Source organism: Engystomops pustulosus, chromosome 1 (genome assembly GCF_040894005.1).
Source record: "Engystomops pustulosus chromosome 1, aEngPut4.maternal, whole genome shotgun sequence".
Classification (NCBI taxonomy): domain Eukaryota; kingdom Metazoa; phylum Chordata; class Amphibia; order Anura; family Leptodactylidae; genus Engystomops; species Engystomops pustulosus.
This window is the reverse complement of record NC_092411.1, coordinates 248868695-248893239: the sequence shown is the minus strand read 5'-3', so window position 1 is coordinate 248893239 and position 24545 is coordinate 248868695. Positions and strand designations below refer to the sequence as shown.

The following is a 24545-nucleotide window of genomic DNA, read 5'->3' as shown; positions in this document are numbered from 1 at the left end:
TGATTATATAGGCTGAGGTAAAATTCTCATGGTGCCACCCATATACGTATGTGGCCCTGTACCCCTGCCTCATGTACACACGGTGTGACTGGTTAGCCATCTTTCTGCTCTATTTATAGATCGTGTCACCATCCTCCTCCTCCGTACACCCTTGGAGAGCCGGCCTGTTGTGGTGCAAAATGTTGTCACAGAAAGCCGCATTAGTAATTGAACTGGAACAAGCAATTTAGTCATTTCCAGAATTCCCTCACTGCCGCCTAGTTTTCCCTTTCCACCCTGTTTTTTTTACCGCAGGTGGTTAAAGGGGTCCGGACAGCTCTTGAGACATGTCTGTTTATTCCTAATAATATTAAAGTGCTGGATTATCTCTTCTTATGACACTACATTGCGCTGTCTCTTGGTTATTCCTTGTTGAGTCTTTTGCATAAGTCCAGCACGGTCGGACAAGAGAAGTCACTGCTTACTGTTTAGGGATTTTTAAAGATAAGAATCTCGTCTTTCAAATCACATGAGGCTTATGTTTCTGCGATCTACAGTACAGGAGATACAGAAAGTTAAACATTGCTGAAAATGTGAGCTGCAGATAAAAATCCAATCCTGGCATTTTTCTGTAACTGCAATGTTATTTGCAAGATGAGATTGTTATCTTCAATATAACACCAAAAGCATGTTTCTAGGTACTATAGAACAAAAGATAGGAGCGTCCTAAAGTGATGCTCCCAGTTCAGCCTCTATACATACACTTATCTTAGGCAAAAAGTGACTCTTCTCATTTTCATGTGACCTTGGAAGTAATTTTTTTAAAAATAGGATAGTCAAGATTTCACAAAACTGGGAATTCTAATTTGTTACCAGAGCCCCTCTATGCTGCAGCTTCACTGGTTGGAGGGGGAAGTGCTCTGCACGGTGTTGGTGATGGGCAATCCGGCTCTTCTTAGTGAGCTGGATGATTTGGCTCAGTTTACTAAAAAGAGACGGCTCTTTCTCTAAGCTGAAGTATGGGGGTCCCCTGTACAGAAGGTAGGTGACCACTAATGTCAGTCATGTGCACTCCACAACGCAGAGGTTAAATGGAGGAACTTTTCGGTGTCACACTTTGGTTCAGTCTTCACTGCTGTCCTAGGATTCTGATAGGATGGATACCCTATGGAAAAGTATAAGTCGTGAAGATTGAACAATTTCCAACAATACAGCATCTATTACGCTGCTTGTAGTGTAAGCATCATTCAATATGCGATAGATAAAATATGTAGATATTTGTCATGAAATATTAATAAATGAGTATGGAAAGAGCGGTGGAGTTTATTGGGTGTAATGGTGAATGTAGCACAGATGAAATGAAGGTCACCCTGTGTACACGGCTGCCTGGAGTCACACATGGAGGAGGAGGTGACAGCGGGGAAGAGGTTATTCCCTGTAATGATATTTGTATTCATGTAGGTCAGGTATATCAGGCATTATGTGTAATTAGCTCCATTAATCTTACTCTCGCAGGATTGCAGGGCACAGTAATTACTATATATAGGCCGCCGCACCTGCTGAAAGGGAGGGGATCGCTGACATATTTTCTTCTGACGTATAATCCTGTGAGACGCCAAGGTGACAATAGAATTACCAGGTTTATTCATCAGATGATGAATACGTTGATTATATCAGGAATGGGTCACCTGTCAGTGCAGACAACACTTTATCTGTCAGCCCGCTCCATCGCTTGTGTCACATTGATCAGGTGCTCTAGTATTTGATCAGCATGTTATAGAGCAGGAGGACCTGGTCACATTGATGATACATTGTTTAGTGGAAAAGGTTCAGTATAAGGCTAACTGCACATGAGCGTGTACAGCAAGTGGTACACCTGGCACAGGATGGGGATCCTTGCATCCTACAGAAATATGATGTAAGCGCTTACCATTTGTCATTAGAACTGCAACACCGCACTGTATTAACTGTTACATTGCTGGATCTGAAGTTCAAGGCAGCCTTAATTGGCAGTCTCCATAAGGACAACTCTTACTTTTCCGACCCTAGTCATAAGCTTCTCACTCGGCCGAACCAGTTCCTACACTTTACTGAAGATACCCAAGCAGGTCGAAACAGTGCTGTCTACAGTTGTGAACCTGTTTCTTCAAGAACGGTTTGGTTTTAATCCCGCTTCATGTGCAACACCCCTGCCAACGTATAGGCAAGGTAGAAGTTGCGAATAGGTCCCTGTACCTGTCAGGATCCATCTGGTGAGCCTACGCAACTCGCCCGAGGGATAATGCAGGGAGATCTCAGCAGCTGTAGATTCTGCCTGAACAGGCAATAGTTAAGTGGGTGTAAGTTATTGAGCACTGTTGTTGCTTCATTGTAAACTGGAGTGTGATTGGAGAGAAGCTACCACCTGACCTGAGAATAAAACCCCTGGGCAGGGAGGAACACAGCCTCTTGGACCACCAACTCTCTTGAGAGCACATGCTCTCAGCACATGGACTGAGGGAAGAGAGAGAGAGACAGTGTTTAGTACACCTTCAGTACTGACACTTAACCTAATCCCAGGACCAGACTCGGGAGACTCCAATCCAGAGCTGCAGCTTCCACAGTTTGGACACAGCTCCATCCCAGCCTGGATCTACTACCATGCTGGTGCCCTATTCCTGAGGACCACTCTCCATGATCACTCCAGTAATCCGAATGTGCTGTTGACCGTTTAGGCCCATTGCCTGCTGTTGTTCAATAAAGAACTGTGAGTTATTTTGCACAACGTTGCCTCCGTCTGATCCCTGGATACGGCTGTCTCACCATCACGGGCTCCCCATCCATTACCCAGGGACTCATCCTACAGACACTCAGAGGTTGCCCCAGGGAGATCCAGTACATCAGCCTCTCCCTCCAAATTTCTTGCACACAACACCTGCTGGAGACCTGCCAGTCAGTAGGACAGCCCTCCTGTCCCCATACCAAGCACCATGACATCAGTGCGCCCTAGGACGCAGCCGCCAGCCACTCCGGTATTCTGGGCCCCGGGCTGTCTCCAGGCCTCAAGACAAGGCTAGGCCCCCGATGGGGGATGTTGCACATGTCATTAGGCTTCTTGTAGGTCATGCTTGATTTCTTGGCGTGGTTTTCCTCATCCCATCCTGGAAAACTTATTTTCCCAGAATCCCCTAGTAGAGCATCCATGGCTATAAATCTCAACATACCTACAAGGCAGCCTTATCATCAATTTAAAACTCTTACTTCCCGACATATAAGAAGTCCTCCATCAATAGTAGTTACGTTTGGGAGTCCAACGGGCGGTCTCACTGGATCACTTTCACAAATACTAGTACCTGCTCATCGCTTTCCTTATGCCATAAGGAAAGGGGATTACATTTATTTAAAAATCAGGCCACACGAGCATACACACATGGTCAAAATGTGAGATAATGAAAAGACTTGTAGCATATTCTGAAGGAAGACATCCCAAGGAAACTCCCATGGAAGTTGGTGTTTCAGGATTTCTACTTTCAGAAACTTCTCCGAAATTTGTTAGAATTATAGCTGAGAAAGACGCATGGATATGGATAAGTTTGTTAGCTCAACTATGGATGCTTTCTCCTAGTTCTATGACAGGATTCTGGACAACTGGCTGGAGCAGCAGTCTCTTATATGTGCTGTCTTCAGTAGGACACCATGATGTTTAGCCCTATGCTTTGGTTAGGTGCAGTTACTCTTCAGCTGAAGCAGGACACAATTTTTCTCTGCAAGAAAATACTGGAGCCTAAGGTCGCATTCTCACTAGCCTGGGCAAGCATACAGCAGGGTGCAGGAGAGAGGAGGGGTGAGCACTCCTCACCACTTCCCCCTCCCCCTCCATTGAAAGCTGAGTGACAGGCAACGTAATACAGCAAAATACAAGATATGTTCTATAATTTTGCATCCAGTCGCCCGGCTCGGTACTGTGCTGTGAGACAGCATGTGCTCGTTGCACCGTGACCGGGTGCCATAGACGGAGATTGTGTGGCCGGATCACATTCCCCCATAAGTTAGTGTGCAAGAAGCCTAACCAAGTATATATATATATTTTTTTTTTTTAATTCTTTTGTACCTTATAATTATACATAAAAACAAGACCAATAAGAACAATCTTACACACACTAGACCGACCCAAAAAAAAAAAAAAAAATATATATATATATATATATATACACTCACCGGCCACTTTATTAGGTACACCTGTCCAACTGCTCGTTAACACTTAATTTCTAATCAGCCAATCACATGGCGGCAACTCAGTGCATTTAGGCATGTAGACATGGTCAAGACAATCTCCTGCAGTTCAAACCGAGCATCAGTATGGGGAAGAAAGGTGATTTGAGTGCCTTTGAACGTGGCATGGTTGGTGGTGCCAGAAGGGCTGGTCTGAGTATTTCAGAAACTGCTGATCTACTGGGATTTTCACGCACAACCATCTCTAGGGTTTACAGAGAATGGTCCGAAAAAGAAAAAACATCCAGTGAGCGGCAGTTCTGTGGGCGGAAATGCCTTGTTGATGCCAGAGGTCAGAGGAGAATGAGCAGACTGGTTCGAGCTGATAGAAAGGCAATAGTGACTCAAATCGCCACCCGTTACAACCAAGGTAGGCAGAAGAGCATCTCTGAACGCACAGTACGTCGAACTTTGAGGCAGATGGGCTACAGCAGCAGAAGACCACACTGGGTGCCACTCCTTTCAGCTAAGAACAGGAAACTCAGGCTACAATTTGCACAAGCTCATCGAAATTGGACAGTAGAAGATTGGAAAAACGTTGCCTGGTCTGATGAGTCTCGATTTCTGCTGCGACATTCGGATGGTAGGGTCAGAATTTGGCGTCAACAACATGAAAGCATGTATCCATCCTGCCTTGTATCAACGGTTCAGGCTGGTGGTGGTGTCACGGTGTGGGGAATATTTTCTTGGCACTCTTTGGGCCCCTTGGTACCAATTGAGCATCGTTGCAACGCCACAGCCTACCTGAGTATTGTTGCTGACCATGTCCATCCCTTTATGACCACAATGTACCCAACATCTGATGGCTACTTTCAGCAGGATAATGCGCCATGTCATAAAGCTGGAATCATCTCAGACTGGTTTCTTGAACATGACAATGAGTTCACTGTACTCAAATGGCCTCCACAGTCACCAGATCTCAATCCAATAGAGCATCTTTGGGATATGGTGGAACGGGAGATTCGCATCATGGATGTGCAGCCGACAAATCTGCGGCAACTGTGTGATGCCATCATGTCAATATGGACCAAAATCTCTGAGGAGCTTCCAGCACCTTGTTGAATCTATGCCACGAAGAATTGAGGCAGTTCTGAAGGCAAAAGGGGGTCCAACCCGTTACTAGCATGGTGTACCTAATAAAGTGGCCGGTGAGTGTATATATATATATTTTTTCTTTAGCAAGTATTTATATGGTTAGTGTTCCTTTAAGCTTGAGCATACTGTCCGGTGTCTTCCTATGGGCTGCTAGGGACATGGCTGCTGTAATCCGGCTAGTAACCTGTGATATACGTGATATTCTGTTGTGTCTGCCACTTGCTGCTGGATGTTGAATAGGAGTAATTGTTCTCAGTGGAGCAATACTCATATAACAATGCAGAGTGCTGAGCGGTAGAAAATCCGAGTTTGCATATTTTGCCTCCATTACGTTCTTTATAACATTCAGTCCTGACAGACATTGCTCTTGTGCTAGTATCAAGCTGGAGACACGGCACCGCAATGAAAATGTGACCTAGATTTTAGTATAATTGCTCAGATTAACGCTCAGTATTGTCAGTTATTCTTAGAAAAAACGACACCACGATTGTTACATCCCGAATGATATCATAGGACGAGAAATGCACATTTATATTCACCAGATGAAGACCAATACATGTCCCTATAAACAGTGCAGATGTGATGTATTTGTAGGCTATGGGCTTTCAGCTGGAGTCCTCTACACTTAGGGCTGTTTTAATGTCTTTTAGAGATATATTTTTCTTTAAAAATAAATAAACAGGTAGGAGTCCTATGATCTAAAAATGGTGTTTCTAGAAGTGCACCGAGGGCGGTCCTTCACCCTAAAGTGCTCCATTGCCCCTCCCCTCTACTCTGTGTGGCAATTCTAAGCTTCTGCTACAGTCATCATTCAGTAAGGAGGGATTGTAAAGAAGGAAACCTGTCATCAAATGTTATCCCACTTAACCCATTAGCACCCTCAGGTAGGGTATGAATTCTTTCTTTTATGTGAAATTGTTCATGTTTACCTATAAAAGGTCATATGCAAATGAGGTGAAAGGAGCCTGAGATAAGCCTGTGCCGAGGTGAAAGGAGCCTGAGATATATTGCCTGAGATAAGTCACTTTTAGAGGCTGAATGGAGATGGGTTGTTGTTTGACGCCCCCATCTTCCGTTATATAGCGCTGTGATTGAGTTGTCATGTTAAAGATAAGAATCTCATCTTTCAGATCACATCAGGCTTTTGGTTCTGTAAACTACCAGAGATACAGAGTTAAAGAAATAGTTAGAAAAATGAGCTGCAGATAGAGATCCAGTCCCATTCCCTTTCTTTAGCTGCCGTTCTGGAGATCCCAGAACCACAATCTGAAAGATGAAATTCAATGAAAGCATGTTTCTAGGTACAGAACTGCAGATATGGGCATCCCCCTGCAACCTTTAAAAGTGACTCATCTCAGACAAAAGATGACTTTTCTCATCTTTATATTTTTTGATAAAGTTGATAAACAGGTGAGATTTCACATAAAAGAGGGAATTCTAGGAAATAAAATGTCACACCCAACCTAATAGTTTAAGGGGGTAAAATCTGGTGGCAGATTCCCTTTTCGTGATAGGAACACTTTAGGGGGAAGGACTGCCCATAGTGCACTTATAGGACCTTTTTTCAGTCACTATGATACTGACAGTATACATCAAGGTTATTGTAACAGTTCTTCAGGACTTCTGCCTAGCTTGATCTCTAATTTTTATAAATTTTAGTAGTTTGGAAATTCCTTTGAATTGGAAAACAATAAACATCTGGTATTGTAGCATGGAGTATTAGAGCATGTAGCAAGGAGCCCTAGTAACTCGGAGTGTACGACCCTCTACCTGCCAGCAGTCCTATAGGAATTTTCACCTATTCACTTCATATATTATAGATACATTAATAGATACATTCATCACTATGAATTTTATCCTTACGACAGGAGCATACATTGATATATTCCAAAAAAAAAATTTTAAATGACATATTTGCCTTTGAAAGCTGATGTCTCCAAGTAGCAAAACAAGTCGTGATCAAAGTCTATTTAACATTTCAAAAGCCTTTGGCTCCTTGAGATAACCAAAGGCTGACATGACTGTCCTATCACACCGATGACAAATCCGCTCCTCCTCAGTATCACAGCGTCACCATCACACATCCCGGAGAGTAACATACATCTTTTTTTATATTTTGGATTCTTTTATATATAAAAAAATAATGTGCGGAATCCATTTAATGCAATGAAATATCAAAATATAAAGGTTATTTCACTTTTTATAACCCTGTCTCGAGTGTGCACATCATTTCTATGACCGGTATGCTGTGGAGTAGTTACAAATGCTGCCACAAGATGGCGACCTATATGCGTCCTGCTGGGAGGGGCTATTCACTGCTTGGTGGCAGTGATCTAATGTCTGAAGGACACAGAGCTCATTGTCCATATGATAATAATTATTTTTATTTATATAGCGCCATCATATTCCGTAGCGCTTTACAAATCATAGGGGACACATACGAATATAATAATACATTACAGAGTACAAACAGTCATATGGAACAATAGGAGTGAGGTCACTTTATATCTTTAAACTTAAATATTGATAAAAAATTACAACAGGGGTGAGACTGAATTGGGTAGAGCTAACAAGCTAATAGGCCTAGTAAGTACCACTGCATGAATAATAATAATAATACATTTTTATTTGTATAGCGCCATCATATTCTACAGCGCTGTACAGATCATGTGGGACATATACAAATACAACAAGACATAACAGTAATAGCATGCTCACATGGTACCATAGCTGTGAGGGCCAAGAGCTTACAGTCTATATGATGTAGAATGTCACATATATGTCATATAAATATTTGGAACATTAAGAGAATCCATAGAATAGGGGATGAGGGTCTGACTGCAGGGACCCCCAGCGATCACGTCTACAAGTGTCCTATGTGAATAGCTTAGAGTGGTTTATCTCATAGACACCTTCCCCCACATGTAGTGATTACATTACATACATGGACCACCATTCCTATATATGGTCTCCATACTATCTGATATTACTGCTCTAGCAGGAATGTATGGGCGCTGTATAGTAGGTCACAATATTATTTTTACCAGGCCTAAAGCCCCTATTATCTCCTCCAGGTATAAGTAATCATTACCTAATACACGTGTTACTTGTGACCCTTCCCCTTTTCTTGAATCTATAGACTATAAAATGCTTATGTTAGCAGAAAAATCTACCATCCTGCCCTATTGATGGGTTTCTCAATTATCTAGCAGGATTTCTGCTGAGCTAGTCAAGGACACCTTCATTACTATTGTAAGGTATCCTATATGTCTCCAGATCCTAATTGCTACAGATCAGAGGCTAACAGAGACCTCAGCCATATAACTATGGAAGGGAAATATTTCTGGAATATTTTATGTGACCTCTGTAGTCATTGAATGGAGACAGAGGGGCAGTGAAGTCCTTCCCGAGATATTAGGTACAACAAGGCCGTCCTATGAGCTATTCCTTCCAATGCCAGCATGTACATGCACACTCTAACACTCAGAAGGTTATAAGGACCTGGTTACACGGCCGATGAGCTGAAGTTCTCTGAATTTTGTGTATATGAGATGCAGCATATATATAGATAAGATAATCCTTTATTAGTCACAGTGGAGAAATTCATAGTATATACAGGCGGTCTCTCACTTAAGAACACCCGACTTACAGATGACCCCTAGTTGCAAACTGACCTCTGGATTTTGGTAAAAAGTATACAGTTCCGACTTACATACAAATTTAACTTAAGAACAAACCTATAGAACCTATCTTTTATGTAACTGCCTGTGTAGCCTTATGGGCCATGAGACATTGCAGGTTGAATGCAGTTTTCATGCACTTTCAGGAGGAACCCTAGTCATGAGAGGAGTCCTGTGTATGTGTATGTGTAGTACACGCACAGGTAGAAGCTGCTGAGATTGGCAATGTCCTATAATACATTCCCTGCGCCCGCTGCTCCCAGTAATATTTTTATAGAAACATCTTTCTGTGATCTTCTATTTTCTGGAAATGTCATAAAAAGTATGTGGCGGACACCCGTAGTGCCGTGCAGCGATGCTAATGACTATCTCACTGCAGCATCTTACCCTCCTAGAGAACAATCACTATCATGGCCGCTCTTCTGTTCTTCATTACAGCTTCACTTAAAACCTATTTTTACCCACTGAAGGGTACTGATAGCCTCCCCCCAGACGAAGCCTATCAGTAGCCGAAACGCGCCACGGGGACAGCATTACCCCGGGTCCTACGTTGGCATTGTGTGAAAACTATGGGTGCGTGTTAGCTATTCATTGTCTACCCTCGGGTCCGTTTCTTTACACATACATTAATTTACACTTCCTGTACTCTGTGTAGTATTATTATTATTATTATGTTATATACAGTTGTTTGTACCTTATGTAAAATGCCCCACCAGGGGTAAGTAGCTGTGTGTGTCAGATCTACTTGCTGCTTTTTAACAACATATTTATGAGTTTGTTTCAATAAAGATTATTGCATTGTATATTTTGTTGGGTCTGATTTTTCCCTTCAGTGGGTAATAATAGGTTTTATAGAATTGTCCAGTCGGACCTTAGCTTGGCAATACTATGGGGTTGTAGGAGCCTCTTTTGGCCAGTACACATTTTGTACTTACCTCCATCTCTTCTTTCCCTATAATATTTCAAAATGTGTTATTATTTATTACAGTTTCACTGTTAACTGGCAAAACACGTGTTGTCAGTTCCCAAATGATCGCGTTTAGGTCTAAATGCATCAGCGTCCGGGATTTCCTCCTTTATGTAGTTGTTTCAAAGGGTGATTCAAGTGCAATGTGTGAACTGCAACACAGACTTAAAGGGGGCATGTCACCACATTTTCCCATATACAGCTAGTGATAGGTTCCCATAGAGGCCTATTAACTAACAGATACCCTTCTTTTAGCTAAAAATGGTTTCCCTTACATCCCAATAAATCAACTTGATGTTATATTCCCTGGCATCAGAGGGGGTGTGTCCTGCTAATCTGGCACCTCCCACCTACACCTTCCCATATCCCATGCCTCTTTCAGTATGTCATGTGAACAGAGTGATGTCATCTAAGGTCTTTTATCCAGTTATGTTTGCAACATCTACCCCATGTATGTATCTGATCACTCGGCAGTATCATGGTGTCATCACAGCTCCAAAGACTTCAATTCTTCCCCATCCTCCATGGAGGCTGCTGTGATTTCATGTGATCAGATACATACATGGGGTACACTGTACAAGTGTAACAAGACCTTAGATGACGTCACCTGCACATCATGACCAGTGGAAACACTGTAGCTACTGAGAATGTTCTCCTAACACCTAATATATACACTAAGGCCGAATGGGATGCACTAATGGAAATCAGCAACAGATTTTCCCGAAACCACTGAGATGCAGTGGTGATGGTTTCATGCGTTGCGGCTCAGATACGCACAGTACAGATATTTATCACACCGAAGACATAACCTGTGCTCTCTCTTTATTAGTCCGCAGCACATCCTCGATTCACAAGTTTATTATGTTATTATGTGCACTGCTGGTATCAGGCTCCAGTCCACCTTCAACGCATTGGATAACAGAGAGTAATGCACTGCTGCTCTGAGGTCCTAATATAAGACATCACATTTTATGCCCCTCTGTCTTTGTTTTGTTACAAGAGTAATGCAGCGTTCACTATTGATCTGTAATTGATTCTGCTGGACGTGTCACATTTGCATTGATGGACATTTGCTATGACCTTATACATTGGTATTTGCACGAGTTCAATATCACTGTACATCATCAAATTACTGAACGGCTGAATACAAGCGTCTTGAATAGTTTACACTACAGAAAAAAATATGCAGACTGCAGAGGGCCCCGGCCCAAAGATGGCCAACACTTTTTTTGGTGTTTGTCAGGTGACCTGAAGCTTATGGTACATCTGACATATACTTTTTTGATGTTTTTGATGCACAAACGTCAAACAGACTTTAAGGAAATCTACCATCAAAGTCAATCATGATAACTCAGGGACACTTACTCATAGACCCAGGCACCGTGTTAATTTTTTATATTTGTTATTCATGGCCTTCTTCTTTCTAAAATCAACTTTTAAAATCATGCTAATGAGCCTAAGGGGCTCTAGTGGGTGTAACAAAATGGTACATGCTGCAGCTTTACAGTCTGTTACACTGTCTCCCCTCCTCGTACTCTTTCAGCACTTCCCCCTCCCACTGCCTGATGGTAATCTCAAGCAGAGAGCACACAGAGAGGGGGAAGTGCTCCTGCACAGTGTAACAGCCTGTTATGCTACCGCACGGAGGCCCCAGGGTTATGATGATGGATCTTGATGGTAGACTTCCTTTAAAGACTCACCCTTGGGGGCATAGCTTGAGGGTGTGCAGAGGGTGCGATCGCAACCGGGCCCAAGAGGTTTAGGGGGCCCACAAGGTGTCACTTTCCCATATGAGAAGACTATTACTATATACCATACATTATAGTCGGGGGCCTGGCACAGACTTTGCACTGGGGCCTTGCATATTCAAGTTACATCACTGCTCACCCTGAGCTGCCCTTGTGAGTAGGAGTAAAACCTGGGGCATCTTTGCTTAGTGCTGCTATTCCTTCCAGAAAGTAGAAATATAAATTGATGACTGGGATTTATAATGGAGGGGGGGGCTCTCCAGTTGTAATCGGAGGTCACAGTGTCACATACCTTGTAGAAACTGTTGCCGATTTATTAAAATGTGTAAGAGGAATAACAGAAGTGATGACGGCTGCTCTGTAATGTACCTGAAGCCATTAACTTGTAAGGAGCAGAAAGGTTTAATACGCAGGGGGATTTATGGAAGTGTTGGTGAATAGACAAGTGCACAGTCCTATCCTGCGCCAGATTAATCCTGCTGGATTATGGACACTACTACTTTACACCTGCTATTAGTTGGTTTAGTTTCCGACTGAATATTCTGGCGCACGGACTACCCTATGTCCATTTTCCTGAGGCCAGGCCCCTTTCTAATAAGATGGAAACATGCCCAAACATAATCTAAAACCCTTAATAAATATGGCACAAGGAATTTCAGGTGCAAATTACTCCAGAATACTGGTCTGAACAGATTGATAAACCTCTCCCACAGGTCCAGCACGGTGACTCAGTGGTTAGCACTATAGCCTCATAGTGCTAAGGGTCCTGGGTTCAAGTCCAATCCAAGTCAACATCTGCAAATAGTTTGTATGTTCTCTCTGTATTTGTGTGGGTTTCCTCCGGGTCCTCTGGTTTCCTCCCACACTCCAAAAACATACTGGTAGGATGATTGTGAGCCCCATGGGGAAACATAGAACATGCAGCAGAATTCTGTCGAGTTGCAAACAGAAAACTGGCACATCCATAATAATTGATCTGGGCTTTAGTGTATGGAGGCAGAAGTAGATAGCTCCATACACTGTATTGTCCTGGCTTTCTCATTGCAGTGTAGATGAGATGAGTGTGGCCTCCGTAGAGTGCTTGGAGCTCTCTGCTTCTGTCTCCACTCACTCGCTGATATCATCAATGCGGGCCCAGGGGTCGGGCCCCCGCTGACTCTCAACCAAGCTTATTAGGTCAACGGAGGGACTAGAATACAATGAAAGATTACTAAACTTGGAGAAAAGGCGACTAAGGGGAGACTGTGGAAGTCTCTGCCGCAGGAGGTTGTTATGGTGGATATTTTGTCCATGTTCCAGAGGGGCCTGAATACCTTTCTGGAGAGCAATAATAACACATGTTATGGGAATCTTATAGGTTGGACTTGATGGACTAGCTACCGTACATACAGCTAGTATACGGTTGTGTGCAGGGGGCCTTATCCTTGGAATATAACTGCATGTACTATGATGGGTGCAGATATTCATCCGTTATTAATACCTTACTACCAGGAGCAGTAGTAGTATTACAGCGGCATTAGTTCTGCAGTGACTGCAGCTATGTCATACATAAAATCCATTTCTATGCAGAAGATTGATGTCATATTTTAGATTTTATGCCTTCATCTCCCCTGAATAGGTTATAAGTCTGTGCCAGGACCTGTCATCTACATTACAGATACATTTTGCATCTGCTGGGGATGCTGAATATTTTTCTGCTGTTTAATTTACATTTTGTGAGGTCTCGTCCCTCCAGGACGCGCGGCGCTGAAGTACATGTAATTGGATGGGATGTGCTCCTAGTTTGCATTATGGCTACTAAAAGCCGACTCAAAAGCCATCGAGTTAAAAACAGACTAATAGATTGTTTTCAGATGCTTGCAAATACCAGGCCTTGCTGGCAGATTAATTTTCAAGGGGCGGCTTTTATGGCTGCTATAAGAATCAGACATTTGTTGCTGTCTGTCTTCCCTCTGTATGGGCTGTTTTATTCTCCCTCTTCTTTTCGGCAAGGCCCGGGCTGTGGGCTTCCTCCAGGCCCCCTCCGCACATGTACAATGTACAGCAGATGGTTTCTGCTCTTTGTTACCAGCAGTGTGTGGCTATGCTTTGAGTCACCGTTCTCGGTTGTAAAGTATTTCTAATTCTGGGCTTATTTATATGCACTTATGTTATTACTAGGATTTACTTTTTGTTGTTCATCGCACAGTGAGGTTATTTTTGCATTTTGCACTTTTGACTCACTGAATTTGTCTGAACGGAAAATCCCAGTGAACTTTACCAGCATTGATCCTGGATGTACTATGTAGTAACACAGACCTGCATGTTTCTGTATACATATTGAATGGCACTGGTCTGCTTAGTATTTGTACACTATGGTTTATTAGTCACTATTAGAGCAGATGCAAACTGTGTAATATCCCCCACCGGGGCCTGGCCTCTCTTCGTTGGCTGGGGCAGCCGGGACCCAGAATACCGGAGTGGCTGGCTTATGCGGCCTTGGGCATGCTGATGTCACAGTGCTTGGTATGGGGACCGGAGGGCTGTCCCACAGCCCGGCTGGTCTCCAGCGGGTGGTGTGTGCATATAGGGATCCCTGGGTGATGGAGGATGGGGGGCTCGTGGTGGTGATACAGCCATCCAGGGATTACACATAGGCATGTTATGCAAATAAACTTACAGTTCTTTATTGAACGTCCAAACAGCAGGCTAGTTGCCCATGATAACCAATCAGAGCTCAGATTTCATTTTATAAACAGCTGTGGGGAAATGAAAGCTGAGCTCTGATTGGGTACCATGGGCAAGTGGAGCAGTTCTGCTCTCGGACACTTCTGATAAATCTCTGTATCTTTTGTAGATCAATAGTGATCAATGTCGGAGCAGTCGGCGCTCCAGCTGATCAGAGCCTGAAGATGAGCCTGGCTTGTGCCACAGAAGCCGCTGATGTCCTGTATTCATCACGTGGCCTGGTTACAGCTTCAGCACAAGCAGCGCCGCTATACAATGTATAAGAGACTGCAGCGCTCCCAGTCTATTCCCTTCTGATGGGATCGGTCACAGAAGAACAATTTCATAATGAAAGTATCCTGCTGTGTGATGGCTCCCGCTACAGACAAAGCTATCAGTGAATATACAAAAGGCGCAGGATATTATGAAAAATAAACATCCATTTTTTTATTAAATACACATAAAATTATAGGACTTAAAAATTCATCAAGAAAAATAGCTCTAAAAAAAAGGTCTACTTGTGATATTATATTTAAATCAACAATATAACAATACAATACAGATTTTTGTTTCATAACATTACGAAACCCAAAAAACAGTTAGCCATACACAGCTGCTTAGTAACCAAAAGATATGTATTGGGCTTTCTTCTCTTCAGTGGTGGGTTGTTTGTGGCCCTTGTTTCATCAGGTCCACTCACGCACCGACGACAATAGAAAAGGCGGCACATCAAAGAGGATGAGCTAATAGAAATACATGGCGGTGTGTGCTAGGCTAATACGGACCATGGGCAGGGGGGGCTCCATCCCAACACCGGATCTTGTGATTGGTGGAGATCTCAGTGGTTGGTCTCCTACCCATTGCTTTGTTACCCCTGGTGGATAGGGGGTAACATTCACACTTGGCAAAAGCCCTTAGAGCGGGTCAGTGATTTAAACTTTGCTTTGCAAATGTATCTTAAAGGTATTTTCAGGAATTTTGAAAAGTAGGTCCTAGGGAGGTGGAGTATAAAAATAACTGTGCTATACTCACCCCTCTGCGATGCATCAGCGCAGCGCTGTAAGTCACTGCTGACCTGTGTCTATATACAGAGGCTTGGCAGACAGCTGTGCCCACTTGTTACAGAGGCAGTTGCAGGTTGTAGCGGGTGCGTCTGAGCCTCAAACAGAGACCGACAGGGACTGGAACATGAGAGGGGTGAGTATTGTGCGTCTGTTATTTTTATACCCTATATATATCACCTATATATAAGTGATGTATATATGTGACCTATATTTAGAAATCCCTAATTCTGGTCAACCCCTTTAAAGGAAATCTACCGTTCAAATCCATCATGATAAACCAGGGACATTACTCATAGATCCAGGCGCTGTGACTGTGGAAACCTTCTTATATTTCTTATCCATGGCCTCCTGCCTTCTAAAATCTTTTCTAATTGTGCCAATGAGATCTCCTGGGCTCCCCTTCCCACTGTGTGCTGAAACTTCCTCTGCTGCAGTGAAGGAGAGGAAAGTTCTGAGGAAGTAAATGATAGCTGCAGCTCAGGGGCACTGGTAAGAACTCTAGGAACCCTGCAGACTCATTTGCATAATTTTAACAGTTGACTTTAGAAGGAAGGAGGCCATAGATAACAAATATAAGAAAATTACCACAATTATGGTGCCTGAAACTATGAGTAAGTGTCCCTGGTTTATAATGATGGGCTTTGATGGTAGATTTCCTTTAAGAAACTCTTCATTTGAATTTAGACCAAGTACAAAAGTTACAGAAGAGCAAGACTTCGATTTCCACTTATGATCAAGGTGTTGTACATCAGCAAGAAGTGCAGGGAGGCATTAAGTTTTATGGGGGACACACTGTAAGGGGGAGATTTATCATATGTAACTCGCCCCTCCGGTTCCGGATACATCAAGAGACTACTAGCTGGCGTAGGTATGTGTAAAAAAAAAAACCATGCAATCATCGTAGGTGAATGTTCCCATGACCAGGGTAGTGTCACCGGCCACGCCACCTTCACACACACTTGTCATCTGGATGCCGTGAAGGGGAAAATAATCGCAATTGCTGGCGTTTTGCAAGTCATTGCGATTTTTGCAGGGCTTCTACAGCAGTTTTGTGGTAAATAAGCCCTGATAAATCTCCCCTTATGTATTCCAGCTTTGATCTGCGCCATTCATAATCGCAGGCCAATGTCCTTTAGTGAAGGGCACCGAAGACAAACACGGCTCTCCAGCGCCGACAGGAAAGATTGCTGGCACTTACACTATACACATCCACAATATGCCACATTTAATCTCTGGGGGAGCTTTCATATTGACTCTTTCATATGGCAGAATCATGTACTTACAAGTTCTCCTTTAATGCACTGGCTGGGAGAGGAGGCCTTTGACTAGGAACAGTGAGCGAGTGTGCGGGGAGATAATTATGTGCTCTGCGCTCTATTAGGAGGGATCTGCGCCCAGCACTACTATAATCACTGCGCCGGGGTGAGAGCTCCGCTCCTATATACTCACATGTTACCACGACTCAAATTATCCTTTATATCACTTACATAAAAATATTCTTTATTTAGAAAAAGAAAGGAAAGGGTCTGACTGCAAAATAACAGACAGCTGTGGTAAAGAGGAGCATTAGTACAATATCTATTAATATAATGATGTGGGGGGATCTGCTCATTGCACTGCCCCTCTGTTATTCCTACTCAATTTTTAGAATGAACGTGTTACCAGTTGGGGACATTGGGACACATTTACTAAGGGTATGTCGGAAGCGTTTCCGATGGATTTCCCGAATATTTCCGATTTGCTCTGAATTGCACTGGGGTTTTTGGTGCACACGATCGGATTTTGGCACATCGGCGCCAGCTTTCGTGCAGCACAAATTGGGGGGAGTGCCCATCGGACAAACCGCATAATTTAAAATTCAAATTGTGTTGCATAATCAGCACTCACATACACCGGGAAGAAGATGGTGAACTCCGGCGGACCTGAGCGGGGAAGCGACACATTCAAGAAATTGGGCGCACGTTGTAAGTGAATCGCGGCAGCTCCGAATCCTCGTTGGACATTCCGGATCAGCAGACGCAACGGGACGGGTAAGTAAATGTGCCCCATGGTCCGATCAGTGCTGCCAGTACAAGATTGCCTAGGAACACACTTTTTGTCAAAAGAGTTTGGTAAAACCCAGTTGTCACTATATATATACATTTTGTAGCCAAACAGAACATATTGGTGGTATAAGAAAAAAATGACTCAGAATCGTTATTTTATTGAGAATACAATGTCAGGACAGGAGACAGATAGGAGACTGGGCATCCTTATGCCGGCTACAGAATGGATAGGACCTTTGTATGGATATGGACATAAGTCTATGCAACAAACAGAAGAATCCCTGTCTGCTGGTCAAACTGCAGCGCCAAACTGTAAGGCTGCTTTAACATGAACGTATGTGGGGGATATACACGGCTGCAAATATACAGACAAATATATGTCCCCCATAGTCGTCTATGGCGCCGTGGCTGCAAATAAGATAAGAGTGTGCTCTATCTTCATCTGTAAAAACAGCTGTGTGACTCTATTTTCAATGGAGAGTAGCAGCTCTCACCTTTCCTCTCCAGCTCGCCCGACATATCTGGGTGGGCACACGTTTGTGTAAATGCAGCAAACAGTTCTTATTGTGTCAGCGCTGCAGATTTGCTGACAGAGACTCCATGCATCATATTTCTGTATGATGAAAGGACTCCTTACTTTAGTAAGCAGCTCCTAGTGCTTTTTTATGGGTGACAAGTCCTCTTTAAATATTGTGTTGCTATAATTATAATATTTAGAAAACTAGTGTCTGATATGTTATGGGATGTCCAGTCTTAATCCCCATGGTTCTAAGGTGTCAGGAGTGATTTCCTGGATAGATAGGTGACGCTACTCATGTCTGGCCGCTGCTTATCTCTCTGATATATGCGTCTGTAGAGCCGGGCTAGTAGTGATTGATGTACTGTTTTGGTCATTACAATTAATAACGATTGTAACTTGTCATTTCCAGGTGCAAGTACTGGCATTACGATGAGAACCTGCTGACGTCCAGCGTGGTCATTGTTTTTCATAATGAAGGCTGGTCTACACTCATGAGGACCGTTCACAGTGTTATCAAGAGGACGCCGAGAAGATACCTGGCTGAGATTGTCATGATAGATGATTACAGTAACAAAGGTGGGTTCTGCTCCAAAACTCCTAAGTCAATTGAGGTTAGGAAAACCCATCCTGGACAAGAGATCACTGCCAATCACGGCTGTGGAGTCGCTGACCATATTGGTGGAGTCAGAGTTGTGATAAAATGGGCCGACTATGACCCCACAAATATATGTCATAAAAATTATACATTTCGTTTTAAATGTCTCTTCTATTTCTGATCTAAGGATTTAGTGAGCAACATTTATTGGTCCAAGGGACCACTTAACTTTAAGGGGCCACAACAGTAATCAGCACCCTACATGTACCAACAATCACAGTACAAAATGCCTCCCTAGGAATTATACGAACCACAGTACAGGAATAAATACCCAAGCAACCAAATTCTACATTCAGAGAAGACCATGATAATAATAGAGAGACCCCAGAGTAGACAATTATAATATTGGAGAGGCCAGAACAGACAAATACTGGAGACCCCCCCCCCAGAGTAGAAAATGAATAATACTTGAGACCCCCAGAGCAAACAACTAACAATACTGGAGACACACAGAGCAGATAAACAAATAAATCCTCTCCTTTCCTGGCTCCTCTTATGCTGCCTGCACCGCACTTCAGCTACTGATTGTATGAGCAGAGAGCACCCGGGAGCAGTACAGTACAGCTGACAAGTACTTGGGGCCTTTTTACTCTGGGTGCTGGTGCATTTTACCAGAATCTGGAGTCAAGACATAGAGCGGAGGCAGGAGCGGACCCGGGAGCTGCGAGGACTTCTCAGCTGCACTCACAGCTACCCGGGCTCCTGCACCAGTGAACACTTCCATCAGTAATGTTACATCCATCAGTTATGTTACATCCATCAGTTAGGTTACATCCATCAGTTATGTTACATCCATCAGTTAGGTTACATCCATCAGTTAGGTTAGCGCTTATTGGACTCTGATGTTAGCAGGGTGTATTAAGCAGAGATCCATGAATGAATGTGGCTGCACTTTATGTATGTGCTCAGGAGTGAAGCTCCTCTGCTACAGATCAGAAGAAAAGGGCACTGGGCAGAAACGCCAGCTTTCATGGTAGAACTGCTAGAGCAACCAGGAAAACGGGGAAAAGCCGTAGTCATTACCATTTTTGTGAAGTTATAATTGTTAGGGAAATTGAAGATTTAGATGGCTCCACAGCCTGGCTGGCCATCTGACATCTATGGTGGCTACCACTCTGCCTGACATTGTTGGTGTAGTCTGTGTATGGATCACTTTCAGTCTGGCTACAAGTGAGTTCGGGTTACTGCTGCCACCACTTGTCCCACGTTTTCTGTGCTCAGCCATCAGCAAAATAATAGAACATTTGAAAAAGAATCTATTTCCGCTGTAACCACATCACCTTTACAATAGCTTAAAATTCACTTGTTCATAGGATAACTGTGGCCTGATAGAGGCCAGATGCCTCTATAAATGTACTGGGTATTATTTTTCTTAGTTATTTTGTTTTTTTACAATAAGACAATTCTTTTCAGCCAAATGTAACCATTTTTAATTTGAAAATTTTGGACAGAATTCTCCTCTGTATTGCTGCTATGGCTGCTGTTTTTCTTTTTCTCTTCCTTAATTCTTTCACTACTTTTTTGGAACATCCATTTAGTAAGTCCAGTGAATAGTGGTCGCACATGCTCAGTAGGTCAGTGCCATCAAAAAACTCTTCTTGTATGTGAGCAGATGAGTGAATCCAGCAGTTCTCTTGGCCAATAAGAACACAAGCTCTACAACTGTTTTGTTCAACCAGGACTGGACAAAATAGGTGGGATCGCGCTATAACAGTCATGTAACAGCAATGATTCAGCATAAGATATTAGTTGTAAATTAAACAGATTAAAAATTAACGGGTCAAATTAACCACTGTGACCATGTGATCGCTAGGAGTATACCCACCGCAATCGGGGGGCTTTGTGACTGGTATGGGCTGCCAAATAGTACAGTCTCCTCTTACCCCTGCACCTTAACGGTTACTCAATGTCATTGCAAAACCTACCTATAGGAAATGTAATAAATTGTGTTGGTAGTGGTGGTGATAGGAACTCATTAGTGTTTTACTGTAGGACCCAGATGTCTCCCTGAGAGACTGATGTAGCACACGGCAGCTGATAATGAAGCTACTTTTACATGTTAGCCTAGAGTGAGACACAACGATTATCTACTTTACAGACCTTGAGCCTTGTCTGGGACTGTGAAGGTTGTGTCTGACACTCTGCTTCTTTTCTTACAATACAGCTAAGTCTTAAATAAAATCCGCTATCAAAATCCATCATGATAAAGCAGGGACACTTACTCATTGATCCAGGTACCACGACAGTGGTGATCTTCTTATATTTGTTATCCAATGTCCCCTTCCTTCTAAAATCAACTTTTCAAATTATGTTAATGAGCCAGAAAGGCTCTGTGAGGCATTACCCGAGCTTCACAGCATGTTTGCTACACTGTGTAGTGATAAGTTGTAAGTAAGCCAATGGGTCACGTAGCCCCTTCCCTATCATGTCACCATGCCCCCTTTTATCCCAGACGTTTGTGGCTCATTAGTTGATGTTAGAATAATGGAGGCCATGGATAATAAATATAAGAAGATTACCACAGTCACAGTACCTGGATCTATGAGTAAGTGCCCCTGGTTTCTTTTAACTTCTGAGGAAAGATTACTTTTCAACCTTTCCTCTCGTTCTAAAGAAACTTTTCCAAAAATGTATGAAATTAATGTATATATAAATAGAAAGCATCCTGGGAGCATTGTGAGAACTCTCATATCTCCGAGGATTGATGGATTATTTCATCCAGGTTCAGTGCTAATAGCATCATTGATAAGACACAATCCTGCATGTCCTGAGTCCTGGCCTGTTACTGCCATCTCCATCATAGCCTGGACCAAGAGATATTGGTAACATTTTTGCTGTATTATTTATTGTAGAACATTTAAAGGCAAGACTGGACAATTATATCAAGCAATGGAACGGGCTGGTGAAGGTGTTTAGAAATGAACGCAGAGAGGGGCTTATACAAGCCAGAAGCATTGGAGCCCACAAAGCCAAACTAGGGCAGGTAAGTAGTATGCGGTCCGGTCATATACTCTATATAGCACATTATATTGTATTTAACCAGGCAAAACATATTCAAACTAAATATTCATATAAAGTGGGATCCTGATTTTTAGTAAGTTTAAAGGAAATCTAAAATCCATCATGATACACCAGGGACACTTGCTCATAGATCCAGGCACTGTGACTGTGGTAACCTTCTTATATTTGTTATCCATGGCCTGAGTTTTTCTAAAATCAACTTTTAAAATTATGCTAATGAGTATGAAGGGCTATAGGGAGCAAAAGGGCTGTGTCCTTAAGGGGTTAAAAATGTATCTGGCTTAGTAATTAGAATTAAAAGTCTCAAAATGTTTTAAATGCTTGGTCAAAAACCCCTAATAATCTTTTGATCGACTTCCTGCTGTCCCCGCGTCGGTCACTACTTAATGTGATAATTATAGTCGATATTTTGTTGTAGACTTCATAGCAGTAAGTGTCCAACCACTGGCTCCAGGAAAAATGGGATGTAGGAAAAGGGGAAAACCTTGGGATAAATACATTATAGGAGGAATATAATTGGCAGATCTAATACTAATCCGCATATATAAGCACAAGCACTTGTTCTGAAAGTGACCCTTGCTTTTACAATGCATTAATCATTTTTCTTTATCTGTAATGTCCTATCTGATCTCTTGCAGGTGTTAATTTATCTAGACGCACACTGTGAAGTGGGAATCAATTGGTATGCCCCTCTGATAGCTCCTATAGCCAAAGACAGGTAACGTATATTCTCTATGTGATGTGATGAGCTGTGTACATGTCCTCCTAGTGTTACACATGTGGGGAATGAAACTTTACATTAGCAGTGTCACTACAGGACATGTAATGTACAGCATATGATGTGTGTTTTCTAACACATGGACTTCTGTGGTGTGTATAAGTACACATGAATATTTAGGGTGACCTTTTGCATTCACATCACACTCAGGCCATGCCATTCAGTCTCTAGGGACAGCCTGACATGTCAGAATTAGACATGTCAGTCTTATCCACTAAGTGGTAGGAGGTGTCTGGCATTGGCTTCTGTGTGTGTGGACCCTAAGACCTATGAAAATTAGAATTGAGAATAAATATATATATATATAATATGTTCAAATGCTCCCCATGACATTGCAGCAGATCGTTGTAATACTTGTAACGCCAAAGTCTTGGTGCGCTGCAGTGTCGGCCAATTACACGGAATGATTGACAGCTCTTCCAGACATATATTCGGGCCCAGGCTCTGATGTCCTGTGGCCGGTAATTGGGTCAGCCTCATGGGTCAGGAGTCCAGCGTGATTATCATGTCTTCTCTCAAATCATTCATGTCTCTAGCTCACTGCTTTTTCCACTTTAAATGTAAGAAGAGTTAGATTTCTTTAGTAACAGTTTCCTAAGAAGAAGTGCCAGATAGTTTTATACATATATACATAGATATATCATAGTTTTTATATACTGTATAACATCAGATAAATCTGGCACAGTTGACTTAACTGACCGCAGAATACACTTTGTCTCCTCGGTTTTTCATTTATACAACTCGTTCCTGACCTGTCACCCCTGCTATATGGATAGGTGTCCATACATATTACAGCAAAGTTAGCCTGACCCTCCCATTCCCATGTATTGCCAGGTTATATATATATAATGTCACTGGCTCTGCCCTGACAGATGATAAAAATTGGATTGTACATGTTGGCTTTGAACATGTCCAGTGCTTTGTTATCAAAGGAGATAAGCCCCTGCTAGTGGTGTCCCACTGAGAACACATGCACGCATGGCTGACCCGAGGTTGCATGTATATGGTGGGATAAGGGAGAATAGCTGCCGCTGACAAGAGTGTGGCCATCTTACTGCTGGATATATTACAGGAAGATATTCATCTAGTGCTGACACAAAGGAAGCTTTCTGACCGCACATATTACACCTTAATGGAGAATAGATTTATATCTAACGTCAAATCAAAAGTGAAATGAAATAGTAGGAAGCGCTGCTGGCACAGCTCTAAAATTTCATTGTCAGTTTTTGCAAGCGAGATTTGATTATGGTTAACAGTGTGGGCTGCAGATTCCTTGGAAAATGTTCTATTTCCAGGGATGTGCTGTGATTAGTTTTGCATTCCCCGTTTATTGCTGAACGTGCATTCATTGCTGAGATTTGTATAGGAGTTAATTTCCCCGCACACTTGTAACATTGGATTAAATAAATGGCCTTCTAAATCACTGTTTATGTCCTGCACCCCTCTCATGAAACCACAGAGCGATGGAAGATTGTGGTGTAGCCATGAAAAGAGCGCACTTATAGCCGGCATACACGTGTTCTGTATCAGGTATAGAAATCTGCCCATATAGGGCATATATAGGATGTCATCCGCTGGATAACTTCTGGTCTATGTGGGCAGTAACTATACAAATACCATACAGAATGACTACTAATGAATGTAAAACATTTTCTAGTTAGCTTTAGAAAGTGAAAGGGGTTGTACCAAGTTATCCCAGGATAAGAACCTGATCGGTGGGGGCTGGATCACAAGAATGGGGCTCCTGTTCCTAATTGATGTAGGAGAAGGGTGGAGTATGCATCTTGCCGCTCAATTTAATGCTGTAGGAGAATTGGAAATTGCAAAGCACAGCCCTCAGATATCTCCAGCTCTAGTGAATCTGAGTGTCGGAGATACTTGAGCGCTGTGCTTGCCAATTCTGGACGCTACTATAGTATTGAACCCAACTTGGCAAAACCTCTTTAATCCATAGGAATGGGCTAACTTGCAAAACCACAATAAAAGGGAATATAACAAGTTAATGTTATCCAATCTCATTCTGTCATACTTAAAGG

At 42.7% G+C, this 24545-nt stretch overlaps 1 protein-coding gene across 4 annotated transcripts in view; it reads left to right on the top strand.

Moving 5' to 3' along the window:
• The window catches only part of GALNT7 (polypeptide N-acetylgalactosaminyltransferase 7), a 103358-nt gene that overhangs the window by 57711 nt on the left and 21102 nt on the right, over positions 1-24545 (top strand). For all 4 annotated transcript variants that reach the window (XM_072123861.1, XM_072123854.1, XM_072123873.1 and 1 more), the window contains exons 3-5: positions 18465-18631; positions 21563-21693; positions 22370-22449. In XM_072123861.1, coding sequence (XP_071979962.1) covers positions 18465-18631; positions 21563-21693; positions 22370-22449 — 378 coding nt within the window. The remainder of the gene's footprint in view (positions 1-18464; positions 18632-21562; positions 21694-22369; positions 22450-24545) is intronic.